At 39.3% G+C, this 16,859-nt stretch overlaps 1 protein-coding gene across 2 annotated transcripts in view; it reads right to left on the reverse strand.

Moving 5' to 3' along the window:
- The window catches only part of ANK2 (ankyrin 2), a 172,257-nt gene that overhangs the window by 26,109 nt on the left and 129,289 nt on the right, over positions 1–16,859 (reverse strand). For both annotated transcript variants that reach the window (XM_086612093.1, XM_086612094.1), the window contains 6 exons: positions 15,302–15,398; positions 10,768–10,996; positions 8,546–8,671; positions 6,700–6,822; positions 5,110–5,142; positions 2,416–2,437 (listed from right to left, as the gene is read on the reverse strand). In XM_086612093.1, coding sequence (XP_086468219.1) covers positions 2,416–2,437; positions 5,110–5,142; positions 6,700–6,822; positions 8,546–8,671; positions 10,768–10,996; positions 15,302–15,398 — 630 coding nt within the window. The remainder of the gene's footprint in view (positions 1–2,415; positions 2,438–5,109; positions 5,143–6,699; positions 6,823–8,545; positions 8,672–10,767; positions 10,997–15,301; positions 15,399–16,859) is intronic.

Raw genomic sequence — 16,859 nt, forward strand, 5'->3', positions numbered from 1 at the left:
AAATGATAATTGTACATTTTTCTTTTAAAGGTAGTGTGTCACATAAAACGTGACACATCTCTGCACCCCAGTCGAAAAGTCAAAGGAGTCATGCAAATAAGGAGGATCTAAGCAACATCTAACTTGGTAAAAACCACCCATTTTGCTACGCTGTTCTCTTGTGGGCAATGAATGCCACTGAAACGCCAATGTTTGTTCCTGAGAATAATTCTTTAGATTAAGCAGAACAGCTGAAACGGAAGACGCCGATAGAATCTCCAGTTTATTACAGTGTTCAGGAGGTTTTGTTGTTTGATTTTATCACTTGTTTCTTTTCTCAGTGGGAAACTGGTTTGGAGTCAGGAGAGTGGGTCTTGAAACTTCAGTACCTCTAACTACTAAGCTCTCCTGGGCACATTCTTGGCTTGCTCTCATTCTTTTGGATTCTTCTCACGAGAGCTGCCTACTTGTGTTAACTCTTCAGCAGACCAGGAAGGAACTGACTCTACAGCCAAACAGCAAAGTCTCTAACACGCTTTTCAGAAACACCAGTTCCAGTCCTGGTTCTGGCTGAGACCTTTAAGGTCTACTCATGAAGGTGAACTTGGCAGTGTTTTGACACAGGTGAGATTTTCTGCGTTGTCTCAATGATCCATTTCTCTTTAGGTAAATAATTATTCCAAACCAAGGACATGCATATGTGAGTCCCAGTTCTTACTGAACAACTACTGGGCCAAAAAATCAGTCACTTGTGTATTGCCTCATTGCAATTAAAGTTTGTTTAAACTAAAGAAGACCACGAGCAGAACTATAAAGGAACTGGGCTAACTGCCTGAAAAGAAGTTGCTTGGTTGTTAAGTGTATTTTCCAGCAATTTGGATATCATGATGTCAACTATCTCAGTGGTCTTCAAGCAGGCACTTGTTGGTCTCTTTTGTGTTTGTTAATTACACTTATAATGATTTCTGGGAACAGTGTCTCTCTCAGTCTCCTGCTTGCAACTGTTCTACCCAATTTTCAAACTGATCCTCCATTAAGCCAAAGGAAGAAGGAGCAAAACTATCTGACTGGTATTTTCACTCATCCAGTTTAAGTATCAACCAAAAATTCTAGCTCTGTGCTATATCGAACTTTGATGAGTCTGTGACAGCCACAACGGAGCGACCTCACCAAACCTGCACCCCGCCACCTTCCCTAGGATGTGTGGACTGCATTAAGTAAATAATTAAGTGGCAAGGGGCACATTCAAGCCCCTTTTCATCTATATGTTTTACTGTTGGGTTGAATTCACCTCCCATTTCCCATGGCCAAGGTGAGTCATGGGGCAACCGCCATTCCACTCGGCTGGCTATACTATGGTGTGCCTTTTCCACTTGGATGAAATTGGTCACCCTGGTGTAAATAATAATGAATTAGAGAAAAAGTCTGATACTAATAACGTTGTTAATCATGTTGAAGGCTATTTCCCATCACGTCATCAGCTACTGTGTCACCCTGATGTCTTTTATTCTGTAGATGAAGCACTTCTGCTTTAGATAAAGGAGGTTTATAGAGGAATGATCATTCAATCAATCTTCAGGATCACGGTACTGTTGTCTTTCCAATTAAAACATGTACACAGCACATGAAGAATAAATAACCCTCAAAATGCAATGTAGCAAAAAAGGCAAGACATTGCACTTTAAACTGGAAACAAGACAGAAGTCGTTCTTTTCCTAAACAGATTTAAGAAATTGCTGTATTTGAAAACAGTTCTTATTAGAGATACTCTTCAGACTGAATATGTATTTGTTTGATTTGCACCTTCATTAAAGGAGATCTTTGGCACTGTGAACCACTCGCCCTCGGTTTCTCGTAATAATGGCCTGATTCTGTGTATACAAAGGGTATGTATGCTGCATCAAGCTTAACAGTCCTATTTTCCAGGCATATTTCACCACAGTAAAGGGGGACGGGGGGGGAGGGAAAAGGGTTAAACAGCCTGATTACTTCAGACAGTATCACTTCTTGGCATGGTTGCGTTTCATGAGTTTGATGAAATATACTGGGAGTATTAATTACGTTTTCAATAAAAGTGATACTGTCATTTATCTCAAATATGAGGCAACGATGTGTGTCAACGAATGGACAAAAAAAAACAGAGGGATGAGCATTCATACAAGCAAAATAGCAATAGCGGGGTCTCTAGGGATGTCAAAGGAAAGTAAACACTTAGATGAACTGTTTTAAACTGTATTACTTGTTAACTTATGTATTAAAAGGTATTTAATTGGATGGCTGCTTCGGTATTAAATTGTTTTCTATTACATTTTTTAAGTATTGATGTTATTAGCAACAGCAGTTAAAGCTTAGCTCTCTTTCATGCTTATCTTTATTCTTAACCATCTCTCGTACAAACTGCATTATAATATTTTCAAAAACAAAAGAAAATCTTACTTTTCTCTGAAGTCATTTCAACCTGGAAGAGAAAGAAGTGGGAAATTTACAAATTCGAATAGAATTGATACAGATAAAGTCACTAGTGAAGTAGTACAGGTTGAGTCAAATCCACTAGATGTATGGAGACACACAAATTCATTGACTTAAACGGAACTAAGAATGTATTTCACGTAATGATAAAAGCATGGCTTAATTTATTTAGCATTTCTAATAACAGAAAAATGGTTACTTTGCTAGAGTTATGGCCAATAGTAGGTGCAAAATGTTGCAAAGTATTTTCTTTAAATGCAACGAGCAGTAGGGAGGACCCAGACTTTTCTATTTTTGGGCATGGTGTTGCATTGTTCCTAATTTATTTCTTCCAGTCTAAAGCAAAACATTCCAATATGGTCATCCGAAGGCATATGTCCCATCTGGGAGGCAACTAGTATGGTTTATACATAGTTTCATTTTACATATTCATTCTGAAATCACGGTTTGCATTTTTGCCTCTGTACTTTGTGATCACGAAAAGCAGGTGCAGAAAGAACTGCAGACTTCCCACTGCCTAAGGCAAGAACTAGGACTTGATGCCAACTACTAGCTATTGATACCTCTAAATGGAAGCAGTGCTTTTTGATTTTTCAGAGCTTATTTGGGGACAGACTGAAAAAGCCACACAATTTTCATCTCAAAACGGAGCCCTTGCCAAAAAAAAAAAATTAAAAAAAAATGCAAAGTCAGACCATGAAAATTCAAGAAGCAAATTACTGACGTTGCCTCGTAGTTTGACTTTTTTTTTTTCCCAGTTCTCCTAGCGCAGTCATTTGTCCACACAAGCAAAAAAAGATTTTTGTTGTGTAAATTTGGATATGCAAAAGTATGCAAAGTTAGAAGTAGCACTGAACATTCGATTTCCTATACAAACTCGTGGTGGTAGGATGACTGTGAGGAGTGAAAGCTGATACAATACACTGTGTATGTAAAAGCCCCCAAGATGATTTTTTAGTGAGTGTCAAAAAGGTTTTATTTGTTTAAAAGTATTCTCTCTATAAAGACAAATGCAATATATCATCTAAGCTAAGATGTTACTAATTCTTGCTTTTCCATAAACTGAAAATGAATACAAGCAAATCACTGGCAACACTAATATCTGTAATAGTATGAATTCCTCTGATGCACAGATGGTCCAACGTGGTAACCTGGGATCCCTCCTAGGATACTTTAATTCCCCTTCCTTTCGGTTCCACCAAATCAGTTTGGAATTATGTCAGCATACTAATTAATATTATGAAGAGAAAAATGAAGCAAATAAACAAAAAAAAGTAAAATGGAAGGTGTTTTAGCCAATGAGTTTGTTTTTTTTAATGTGTTAGTTTCTTATTTAAAAATATAAGAAGTCATCAATGTTTGGAAAAATAATTTTCCAATATCCTTTACACCGCTTTTACAGAAAATAGGTTTGTTAAAAACAACTTTTGGGGACTGAGAGTGCATAAAAAGCATTACAGAGGCTAAAAGGATCAGCGTTGTTCTTTTGGTATGACACTGATGGTATGATACCTTTTGAATGAATATAGTAAGAAGTAGCTGAAAAACTTTGGCCGTGTTTTCACTCGACAGTGCCCATATTTCAGCGCCGAAACAGGAGCAGTAAATATTTCTGTAGTGAGAACAGGGAACTGCAATCCATGCTGCAGAACTCCCCAACTCTGTTTTGCAGTCAATGGAGAAGATGCCCGCTGCCTTTGGGGCTGGCACTCCTGTTTCCGACAGCGGAACATCATCGAAACGTGCAGATGCTTTTCTAAGGTTACTCATTCACGTAGGGGTCAGACCTCAAGAAACATCTAGAACTGCCAGAACAGAGCTGGGAATGTAGGGAGGAGTTGGCCACATTTCTCCATCAAGATGCAATTCAGTTGATGCGGAAGATGAAAACTCGACGCTTTTTATTTGGGATAAACTTCTAACTTCTGGGTTAACACTGATTCTCTACTGGGCTTCAGTAATCCAACTCGGAAATTGGTAAGATCCAGAATACTGGATGTTATAAATGGACAAGATTTGTGAGTTCCAGCCCTTCCAGGTATACAGGGAGTGCATTCAATAGCAACCTGGCTGCAGACTCCCCCCGACAGTGGGGAACTTGCCCACGGAGGTAACGGTTGTATTGAAATCTTTTCCCGTGCCTCTGTTCCCCACTACTCACCATCACTAACCAGAGGAAGCATTTTCAGACTGTGCTTAGGGGTAAAAAGTACACTATGCCAGTGATCCACTGGTTCTGAATACTTCAGCCAAGTCCAGTAGCAAGCCTATGTCATTTTTAGGATGTGGGATGGTTCTCAGAATCAGAAAAACCAATCCCATTTCCCCTTTTTTTTTGTGCTGCAGAGAATAAAGCTCGAAGAAATACACTTGTATGGCTTATTCTTGAGCAAAAGAATTTTTAAACTATTAAGGAACTGTTTTCAAAGCAAAAACTCTTCTACACCTCCAAAATCGGCGCATCTGTAAAACTTCAGGGAAAGTTAAACTCAGTACTCTCCAGAAGTGAGCCTGTGCAAGATCCTTTTAAGTGCACTCCTCTGCACTGTTTTTGTAGCTCTGAGCTGATGTTTCACTACAGATTTCATCTTCCAAGCTATATCTGTTAGTTGGATTTTAGTAGTATGCATAAGCAGTAACATGCTGTTATGGGAACATTACCTCTTCTTCTTGTTCTTGATCTGATTCTGATTCCTTTCAGTTCCAAAATGCCATGCAAAAAGACAAGGGGAAAACAGAGCAGGCAAAATGCACATTTTTTTTTTTTTTAGAAGAAGAGTAGGAAAAAATAACTTCTGACAACATTTAACAGAAAAGAAGAAAACGCAGAATGTTTCTGCAATTGATTTCTTACGTCAAACAGCTGCAAAACTAACCTGTCAGTTTAAAACACAAAAAGCTACAAAATCAAGCAAATTACAAACAGAAAAGTTGCTTCTAGGTGTTGGACTTCTAGTGATTCTTATTTATACCAACACTTGCAATATATACATGCTTTTGCACCTATGAATACTTAAAACAGTTAAGAAAGTTACCCATTTAAAGTTAAAATACGTTGAGATGTGTTATTTTTAAATTATACAAAAACGCTATAACAAAGATTATGTTACATGCTAAAAATGCGGAGAAAAAATGAACACCAACAGGCAAGATTTTGGGCAAACAGCCTAATACGTTCCTAAAAGGCATGCAGCTCCTAATCTGACAAGGAAGGACAGTAAAAAATCCGAATTATCACAGAATAGCAACAAACTGACTCTTTCTAAGGCAACAAGTGCTTCTTAATATCTGATCTCACTTAAGCAGACATCAAGGGCACTCCCATGATTTATGATAATTCAACTGGTCTCAAGCTTGTTATTTACGAAAACTAACTGGTACTAGAGTTTTTCTCTCCTTTTTCTGCCCTTGATACTGGACCATTTTCTTCCCCAGACACGTTAATAACTGTTATAACAATATTTTGAAGAAAGACCATTTACACGATGCGATGTACTCATAGATTCTTGAAAGAATCGACCAGATGTAGGAAGAAAAGTCAGTGTCCAAAGTCAACGTAATACTAAAATCTAGTGTAAGAAAGTATTTTTGTCACTGCTATAAACTTCCCAAGTTGTAGAGCTCAAGTCTGCTACATTTTTATCACTATCACCACAGATAAACAAGGCAGATAGCTAAAAAGGTTTCTGCAAAACCCATTAACTTTCAAATTGGCTCATGAAAAAAAAAGAAAAATAATTTTCAGTCCTTCTGTGCTTCATATCTTAAGGACATCACGTGTTCTACAGACTTTATCGTTACACGTTGTGAAACAGGTATGAACGGTGATTTAACCTCCAGAGAGATGTCACAAGACATGGTTAGATAGCATGGGAAGTCTTTGATAGAACAAAAAACTCGCTGAGTCTCAGATCTGTCTCACTCCTGATTAGAATCTGGGTAAAATTTCTGTATAAACCAAGATGAGCCTAGGCTTTGTGCAACAGCAAACGAAGGCATCGGAGCTACGGAGTGCAAACTGGATTTTTGTCTCCCCTCTGTCACCTCTTCTGAGTCCTCAAAAAATATTCAATAACATCTTTCAACACTGGTATCAAGAGTACCAAACCCAAGAAATTAAAAGCCCTTGGGTGGTATTTCTTCTTCTTTAGAACACCTGACTACAAAGCTTGAACGATATTTTGCTCTCCTACTCATTTCTCCTTTATATTACAATGCTGACGACTACAGAGCAATATAATTTCCCAGTACCTTTGTGTAAATGGGTAAAGTGATGTTTAAATTACATATGGCTTGATGAACGAGGCCTCTTGTAGATTTTGGCTCCTTCATGAATGACAACCGTCCACAGGGCTCTTGAGTGGTATCTCGCACCTGGCAGAGCAAACATACAGATATTTAATGTTATTTTGCTATTGTGCTGCATCATCTACTTGTGCCACTCCAAACTATTCAGCAGAAAGAGGCTAGAGGTAGGAGAAAAAGTCCATGGAGGCAAAAAGAATGTTTTCTCTTTTTTTTTCCCAGTACATATGGATGTATTGGTGTGTCTAAGCAAGAGAAGACACAAGCATGTATGTGCTTACACATATGAAACTTATTTACAGAATATCTGTAAATGAAATAAATAAAATTTACAGATAAATCTGTTAGTAAGATTGCAAAATATCTGCCATCTTAACAACACTGTAATAGCAGCCTTAAAAAAAACAGACATCCCAGTATGACTGGGCTTCTGTGATAAACTTACAATACCTATTTTTAACTGAAACGGTCCCCAAACTTTATGGTCACAACAGAGACTTGTTTTGCACTAGGTGACAAAAAAAGAACTAAGTCATTTTCCCCAATGCTCCAAATTTTAGTCTTAAGTATTGTGTCCGTTCATTTGGCTGAGTAGCTGAAAACGGTGAAAGATGACACCTAAAATTTCTTCTCGTGCAAAACGTTGTCTCAAAGGTGTTGATAAATTTGCTGGAATGTATTTATAGGTGTGACCATTATTATTGACAGAAGATACTACATCATGGCACACTTGAGATTTTGCAGTGAATCTTAGAAAAATCTTTTCTTGTTGGTAGAAACAAGTTTAATCACTTAAAATACCAGTGATGTAGTTTGAGCTTTTCTACATAACGTCACAAAAGAAACACAACTAAGAGCAGTATCTCATTCTTAGTTTTCTGAACTGATAAAATGACACGACGAGATACATGTGGATTAACTTTGACGGACTGAAAATATGTTTTTGAACATATTTTGGAAAATCCACCATGGAGAAAAATACCCAAAGACAAAGGTAGGTGGTGGCATAGATGAAGTTCTCAACTAAACCCAGCTTACAAAATATTGCTGGAAAAGAGGGAGAGAGTTTCTGCTGTCTAGCAGCATCCAGCAGATTTCATACAAGGAGGAAGCAGGTCGATTTTCTCCACTTTCTGGAAGCTTCCATTCATAAAGCGTTTCTCTCCAACTGTCTCATGTTTTCCTTGGTTCCCAAAAATATGGTAAAACTTGAAACATCATCCATAAAGGAGTCACACTTTTCTTACTGTACCCCCAAGGAAGTTTTGCATTGCTACTGAAGGGAGGATGATTGGTTGAAGAACAGTTATATCTGTATTTACAGCCTTATTTACAAGTGTAGGGTACAACGAGGATATTTTGATAGATTTCTGCCAATTCTACAATGTTTTCTGACACTTTTTTCGCGGATTCCGCATCTTTCCCTGCAACATATGGAACCAAGATACAGAAAAACAAAGATCAAACTTGATCAGCTCTTGAGGTTATGAGGTAGAGAACAGGATCCCTATAAGCATCATTTTGGTGTCTGAAAGAATGCTGTGGACACATGGATATTATAGCAGAACACAAGCACAGATCACCATATTTAGAGAAAAATTATACTAAATTTAGCACTAAAAGTGCTAAATTTTAGGTAGCCACTTTTGGTTGTTGTGACTACCCAAGTCAACATTTTTAATCTGTTCTCATAAAATAATTTGGAACTGTTCTTCAGTCTGCTGAGTTTATTGTAAACTCAGAAGCAGACCAAAAATAAAAATACAATCCGTAGCTCACATTATATCATTACCTTAACAAACAGAGGAAGTCTGTTTTCTTTGAAGGCAAAAAAACTGAATATATGATGCTGTCCACTCTTTGTTAGGGGCACCAAATTGCCAAAGCAGTCAACGTAGATGGGCTTTCCTTCTAATACCTATTGGAAATGAAAATGAAGCAAAGCAGTAATTAATCGCAGTGAGGTGGTTAGGATTTCTTCTTAAGCATAATTCTAGAGTAGTTTCAATCAGTTTCTGAAATTGCTAGCACATTTTTTTTGCTATTTACAAGATTTGTTAAGTACAGTTACCTAAAACTGGTGGAGACATTTCAGATTATGAAATTCCAAATGGAATACATCGTTAATTCAATAACAATAGTGCGACACTATAAATGACCAAATGAGTATTCAGCATCATGAATCTGGGCAAATTCTCAATCTGTATTTTAATTTGGATTTTTATTTGCTCTAATTTTAGCATACTTTGCTAACCTGGCCTGATCATAACAGTCAAAGAAATATTTTCTTCAGCAATCAAATCAAAATTCTTTTTTTTTGACTGGTAGGATAAGAAGCCAGTCTGGGAATATCACGAAGTAGCAGAGGACCTTTTTACCAAGGCAAAAACTTTCTAAATTAGATTAACCTATGAGTTTCATCTACTTGCAACAGTTTGTTGCAGCAGGTAAAGACGGTGTATATCAGTAGATTCTCCATAATTCAGCTGGTTTTGTAAAGGCCTAGAGCTTTTGAAAGTCAGGAAAACATCACTCTGAAATGCCTACATCACAATACCGCCTACGTCTTTGGATTGCTATTGTTATGGCCCCTCCACGCGTTGAAATCTCAGTTTACCAGTTTTGGAGATGTTCCCTCCAAACTGCCAATACATTAATGTCTCATCACCATTTTCCAGAAATTCAGCCTTGTCATTCAGGTTTATAAGCCTGTATTTTATCTAGCTGCTCTGCACAAGAAATGCCTATCAGAGCTTCGGGAACAGTGAGGACAAATTTTTTAAAGGTGGGATTCTCAAAGAAAAGAGACTATATGAAGCAGAAGAATATGCCATGTGTGTAATTAAAGCACTTTCAATTTGTCATCTCTTCTGGGGAAGCTGACAGGGCCAGAAAAACTGCATTTAGCAGGCGGTTTGCTGGATTCCACACAGAAAACTATGAGATGCTTGGGTGGAACTTAGGGCTAGCCTCAATCCATAGATGCATCAACAGGCTAACTGAGGAAAAAACCAATTCACGACACCTAGCCACCACCTCTCAGCTCGCTGTTGAGTGACTTCAGCCTTTCATCTTGTTGTGCACCTGGAACTCCAGCCCAGCTACGCAGAATTCTTACAAACTATTGCATTTTGTTTAAGGAAAGTAACGGGCATTACCTCCTGCTTGCATAACCAGTCACCTCAAATAGATTTCATAGTACTTAGTTAGCAGCAGCTGCTCTAGTTCTGAATCCGAATTAAGGAAACGCTGACCCTGACACCAAAGAAAAGGAGGACAAAGAACCTGAAACTACTGGACTAAATGGTAACCCCCAACTTCATTTGATGACCCGATTTCCTAGGATAAAAGCAGTCCAGTTTCTAAGTACAACTGTACAACAGGTCCACCATAAAAAAACATCTTGGGAAACCAAACTCTTTCAACTCAGTTTTGTCCTGTAGGTTTTCTAAGCCTTAGTCACATAACAGAGAGCTCCAACTCAACCAGCCCACTGCTGTATTTGCCATCTCCATGAATCCAGCTTAAGGTTCCTGCTACCTATTTTTTCAGTTGCTGAGGACTTCTCTGACAACACACTGGATGCCCCATCTGAATGCCAATAATGCTACGGAGAAAACAAAATCTTCCACCTTGGTGGGTGGAGCCAGGAAGCCCCAAATGCAGTCAGCTGAATATAGCTAACCTTCCCACCAGCCCTGTGGACTAAGAAATTGGCAATTGCCCATTGGGAATAGGATTTCATCACTCATACCTGGCAGCTACTTTTCCCTTACATCTGACAAAAGTCAAAGTTTCCATCTTATCATGATGCATCATATTGCATCGTGACAGTATTTGTTGGCACTATTATTTTTCAGTACTCGTGGTAGATACAAGGCAGAAAACATGAGCTTAAAACCAGACATTAGAAAATGGAGAAAACTCAAAAAGAGTTTGAAAAAAAACAAAGAAAACTCAAAGAAACAGAACAGAAAAAAGAGAAAACTCAAAGAAAAGATTCTTGTACAGTACCTCTACATCCCTGCTTCTGGCAACTTCAGCAAAATTTTCTTGCTGTTCTAGAGTTTTATCCACCTTGTCATCTGTCATGCAAAAACATCGTAACCGTGCTTCAATGGGATCATGTGATTTGGCAAACACCACAAATTTGGCCATGTAGGGGACACAGATAATCTCTCTGTACACTTGGGAAGCAAAAGTAACAGATTCTTGTGTCTGTCGACAGTCTATCAACCAAAATCTGGAAAAGAAAATGCAGTTGAGTAATCAGCACAGAGAGATTTAAGCAAGAAAACGATGTGTCTTCCCATCTTGGCAGCATTAGCTGGTAACCACACCAATTTATATGACAAGTCAGAATAAAGTTCAGAAAACAGTTACCATTTGTGGAGAATAGCCTAAGAATGCCCATGGTACCCCCCAAGCATTTAGGAGCACGAAGAAAAATCAACAGGGAAAGCATTTGGACCAGAATTTACTCTCCTAAATACGAGACGCAAACCCTTTACGGAGTCTCCTGCTGCACAAATTCCAGGTCATTGTTTGCCTTTCTGATCAACTCTCAACTCAGCTGGAAGCTTATTTGCTTCCAGGTACATGACTGGCTTCTAAAGGCTTGAAGAAGTTCACTCGTCCTGTGGCAGACAGTCTCATAGACCTTCTCTGAAGATTTAAATATATGCATTTTTTCATATTTTTGTGTTTATGAAATATAAAAATTACCATTTATAACTATGTTTATAATATTTAAACAATTATTGACGGCTTACCAGAATTAAGAAATTCTGGAAACTCCTCACAGAATCCAATAAAAGTATTTTTCTTCTATTCAAAAGTTGGAGATGGCCTAAACTTTGTTTTCATTTCAACTGATTCCTTATGGTGAGAGTATGTGATGAAATGCTTCCTGTCTTCTACCAAGAAATAAATCTCTTCAAGAATAAGCTCAGTGGTCTCTGTTTTCCATCACTTTTCAAACACTACTGGAATAAACTACTTCCTCCACATGATGTGAAGCCAGGAGCTGCCACTGCTGTCTCACTTGGGTACCACCATGACAAAGAAATATCTGAAGATTACAGGGAAAGGTCCAAAGTTGTCTGATTTCACTGACATAGTTATTACAAAGGGACATCTGCCTCTTAAAATGTATTGCTAGTGCGTGTGAGATGGAACAAACCACCCCAAAACTCATCAAACGTACATGGTTACTTAAGACATAGCACGGATGGAGATATCCCTGTTCCTTGCAGGGGGGTTGGACTAGATGACCTTTGAAGGTCCCTTCCAGCCCTAACCATTCTATGATTCTATGATTCTATGTCACAACTCCGGTCTAGAACTTCAGCTTCCAGAACAGGTCCTCTTGTGTCAAAAACAACCCTCGTCCTCCCTGAAAAATACAGGTTCTCTACCCTTTCTTTGGGCTGTTCAGGGCAGGACAACATCACCCAGTAATGAAAACCTCCGGAATTTCCTTATACTTTTGTCAAGACAACCGAAACGTTATTTTGCAAAGATGACTTTCACTTAAAATAATTCTACCTCTACTCCCAAAACGTAACAGCAAAAATGCACCAAGCTTTTTACAAGGAGTAACGTGTATCACCACCTTTCTCAGATCCCACTTCCTTTAGTCTCTCCGTGGAGATGATGACGTTCTTCTTAAATAAAATCCACTGTGTGGGTGGAAAGCACGGTTGAGCTTGACACCCGTAGGATTGAGACGGAAGTCATGAGAGGTCAAAGACACCTCAAAAGCTGATATAATCTGCAGGGGGGCTTGTTACTTACTGTAGATTATATGGTATTATAACCCACAAAGCACACCTTTCAAGCGTGATTTCTCACAGTCTTACTCATCTGCCGTTGAAGAACAGCGAATTTCATGCTGCGCTTCTCTTCAGAACATTTAACAAACACGCTGGTTGAAAAACAGCCTGATGACATTTGAAAGAGAAAGAAAAGCATGTTTGGTGCACAAAGGCTCCGCAAATCGACACTTTCCGTGTCGTGTGTGGGAGAACTACGCTATGCTGGACTCTAACTGGAGAGGCTATATCCTCGGAGGAACCACCAGATGCTCAAACGATTTGCTGTCATACCTCAGGGGCTAAAAAGTCCAAACAGATCCTAAATTTTTAAAAAAGCTGCAGCTCAGGAAGTGGAAAACAGCTACGCCTCGAAGCCTGCAGTCTTCTCCCCATAATGTTCATCTGGAACAGGTTGCCCAGAGAGGTGGTGGATGCTCCATCCCTGAAGACGTTCAACGCCAGGTTGGACGAGGCCCTGAGCAACCTGATCTAGTTGGAGATATCCCTGTTCCTTGCAGGGGGGTTGGACTAGATGACCTTTAAAGGTCCCTTCCAGCCCTAACCATTCTATGATTCTATGATTCTATGTGTTTTAGACAAACTGATCTCTTTCCCAAGCTCATTTGGGACAGAGTTAAGTCTTACGAACGGGAAAACTGTTCTCCATCATTAATGATTTAACTAGACATAAACAAGTTACCGTGACCAGCAAAGAGTCAGGAATCAGCTGATTCTCAGCAGGGCACGAGGGTAGATGCATTTTTAGACCAGGGCACGAGTGAACAAGTTCAAGTTGGCGTGTCCTTCAGAAAAGAAGGTAATTATTCTCTGATTCTAAATACATGAAAAATCCCACTTTCTAACAGCATTTAAAGTCGTGTTTGGGTTAAAGCAGTCTGTTGAACATTCATTTAGATTAAAAAGAAGAGGTAGAACCCATTCGAAACTCTACACAGGACCCTGCCTGTATCACATAACATTAGCAACAGAATCAATTCCAACGTCATCATCGGGATTAGGAAACATCCACTACTACTACGGATTGTAGTTCCATCAACTGTCACTCTCATTCTGGCTGTATTTCGTGTGTAGCCCTGCTGGGGACTTCACAATTTTAGGGTCTTGGACCTCTCAAACTTTGCATTTAGTGTCCACATCTGGTTCTTAAATGATCACAGAATTAGAAATCAAATTAATCTTTGATTTCTCCCGTTAAACAGGACACTGCAGGCAGCGGATGAGCACTAAAACGCACTTTAAGATCCCCCTCTTGTGGTCAAGCCATTTCTGAACTGAGAAAGTACAGAAAAACAACACTTTATTTAAAGTCAAAGTCATACTGTAGATTGGAATGCAAGAGCTGAACTAATTTTAAAACTGAATGAATTACTTTATTAAGTAGCAAACCTAATGTAATAGTAATAACTGCTTTGGACAGGGAATGTTTGCACTGAAGGGAATTCATTGATATTGGCAAGCCATCCAAGATTTTTGTAACTGCTAGGCTACACACTCTAAATTTATTACTTTCTAGGTCATGGACTGCATCTCCTGTTACAGGCAAGGAGATTTTTGAGCGTTTCTGTGATACAAATCGTGGACAGTATGCAAACTAAAATACATATGTACACACGTACTTATTTATCTATTTAAATATGAAATTCTGTTTTCAGAAAGATGGCAGTTGAATCTCATCACGAGAACAGATGGTTGGGAGAGATTCTTCTAGATCACAGTTCGGTATACCTACAGGTCTTTCTACTTGATTTTTCATTTGTTGGATATTCTGGAAGTAACATAGAATCATAGAATGGTTTGGGTTGGAAGGGACCTCAAAGATCATCTGGTTCCAACCCCCCTGCCATGGGCAGGGACACCCTCCACTACACCAGGTTGCCCAAAGCCTCATCCAGCCTGGCCTTGAACACTTCCAGGGATGGGGCATCTACAACTTCTCTGGGCAACCTGTTCCAGTGCCTCACCACCCTCTGAGTGAAAAATTTCTTCCTTATATCCAATCTAAATCTCCCCTCTTTCAGTTTAAATCCATTGCCCCGTGTCCTATCACTACACGCCCTTGTAAAAAGTCCCTCTCCAGCTTTCCTGTTTTTTATACATCTTTTATAAGAGGTATAAACCCAAGAAAGAGATTTCTGCTTCCATGGAAATTTGTGTCTTTCTGCATCTGGGTGAGAAGGAGTATTCAAGGAGTCTTCAAGGCCAGGTTGGACGAGGCCCTGAGCAACCTGATCTAGTTGGAGATATCCCTGTTCCTTGCAGGGGGGTTGGACTAGATGACCTTTGAAGGTCCCTTCCAGCCCTAACCATTCTATGATTCTATGATTCAAAACGAAACCTGATTTTTTTCTAACGACCTGAAAATTGAACTGTCCCTTGGATTACCATTCCAGAAAATCTGAGTATGTCATTAATATATTTCTGAGACCATAGCAGGTGCTGACTCTGCAAAGGACTAACGGCTGAGATAAAAATGACAAGAACATCAGTTTCTTTCCCCAGCTGGTAAGGACTCAGAGCTGTTGTACATCATCTGTCTGGGCTAGGAGGCCCAGGGCTTCCAAAATACCTCACCAACTGCTTCACAGCATAGACAGAAACATCTGTGTTCCTTCTAGTATATAAACCAAAACAGTTTAAAGGAAAGATTTGGTGAAAAAAAGACATGCACTTGTAAGTAACACTGTAAAACTCATGTTTTGTTGTAGAGGTACCTGGCAGACACGTTTGTTGTGAAGGACACGCATTCGTTAACGAATGTCAGCGGTGTTGTTCCAGTGATGTCTTCCCATTGGGCAGGGGTGGTTCCTCCTGAAACGAGAGAGAATTTAAAAAAAATGAAAACCAAGCAAGTCTGCAATTTCCTTTTTTCGAAGAAACATTTTCCATTCTTCTGAGTTTTTAACCACTATGAAACCAGTAATAATCCCAGACGTGCCTTCTCCTTAGGTCCACATTGTTCTCCTAATGCGAGTGGCGTTGCGTGGGTTTACCCTGAGAAAACAAAGTGCCCACACGATTTTCAAATGATCAGACCTGTAGCACGGCTCCAGAAATGTTAAAAGAGGCTTTTGGGGAGAGATGTGATTCATTAGAAATTGCTTGTGTTCATTCTAGACTATCCACATACACGCAGCGAAACTGGCCCAGATCCAGCGCAGCTAAACCTGTATTATTAGACATGGCAAACAATAATAATATTACTAATAGCGACAATTAGAATTTGTGACTTCTATAATCTACTTCTTTTTCAAATAATTCAAAGACTCAGGTCCAGTATGTACATAACTAAAGGAATGTCTACGAAACAATCTGGGTCTGACAAGCTCCCTGGAAGATCCTGTGGTTGAAACGTGCACCTCCATATCGTGCTGCACCACAGCCAGCCTTCTGGATTACTATCAGTCTATTAAGTGTTCCAGCCCTCTGTCACAGACGTTGCCAGCCTCCTCTTTGGCCCACGCAGCTGAAAATGTGGGCACAGTCTGTCACCCTGCAGTTGTGTTTTCGACTTCTTCAGTACATGTCCCTGCCTCACCTTTTGGTGAAGAATGCCCAGTTGGCTTCCAGTTACCTTAAAATCACACTGAGCTTACAGAAAACAGAGAGAGGAGTGCTTATTTCTAACTGCAGTTATGAACGTTTAGAAAACACATATGAAGAACTAAAGGAAAAACTATGCACAACCAGGGCTAAGTCAGAATGTAGTCCTGTCCCTTCTCTCGTGTACAGCTGACTCGTTGGATACCCATTTGACCACGTAGCACAGCTTTTATTGCAAACCTTAAACCAAGTCGTATCTGTAAAGAAATACCAGTTTTCAGGAAATACCTCCTCTCTCCTTTCAGTGAAGCATTCTTGGAACCAATTTCCCTTTTGAACTTTTCTAGAGGATCCTCGCAGATTCACTGTCCCTCCAAGAAACTTACTCAAATTCCTCTTTATAGAGGAGACCATTCTTCTCTATTTAAATAAACACCGTTTCACTGTCTTGGAAATGCACATACTTCTTTTTGGACCTGCTGCTGCTATTTCAGCAGCTATCTAACACCTTTGGATCAAGAAACTGTAAAAGCACCTGCTCTCTGGAATGACTCATGGGCACATCTCGGTGCGTAATGCATCTTACGTTGGGTTAGTGTTTGGGATCAGTTTGAAAATTAAGAAAGATGCTAACTTCTAAACAGAATAAATGCACGCAGACCATTTCTGCCTCTTAACTGAGACTGAATGAAAAGCTAATCGCTTTGGAATTACAGCAAGGACAAAGTG

Source organism: Tauraco erythrolophus, chromosome 5, assembly GCF_009769465.1.
Source record: "Tauraco erythrolophus isolate bTauEry1 chromosome 5, bTauEry1.pri, whole genome shotgun sequence".
In the NCBI taxonomy this organism is placed as follows: Eukaryota; Metazoa; Chordata; class Aves; order Musophagiformes; family Musophagidae; genus Tauraco; species Tauraco erythrolophus.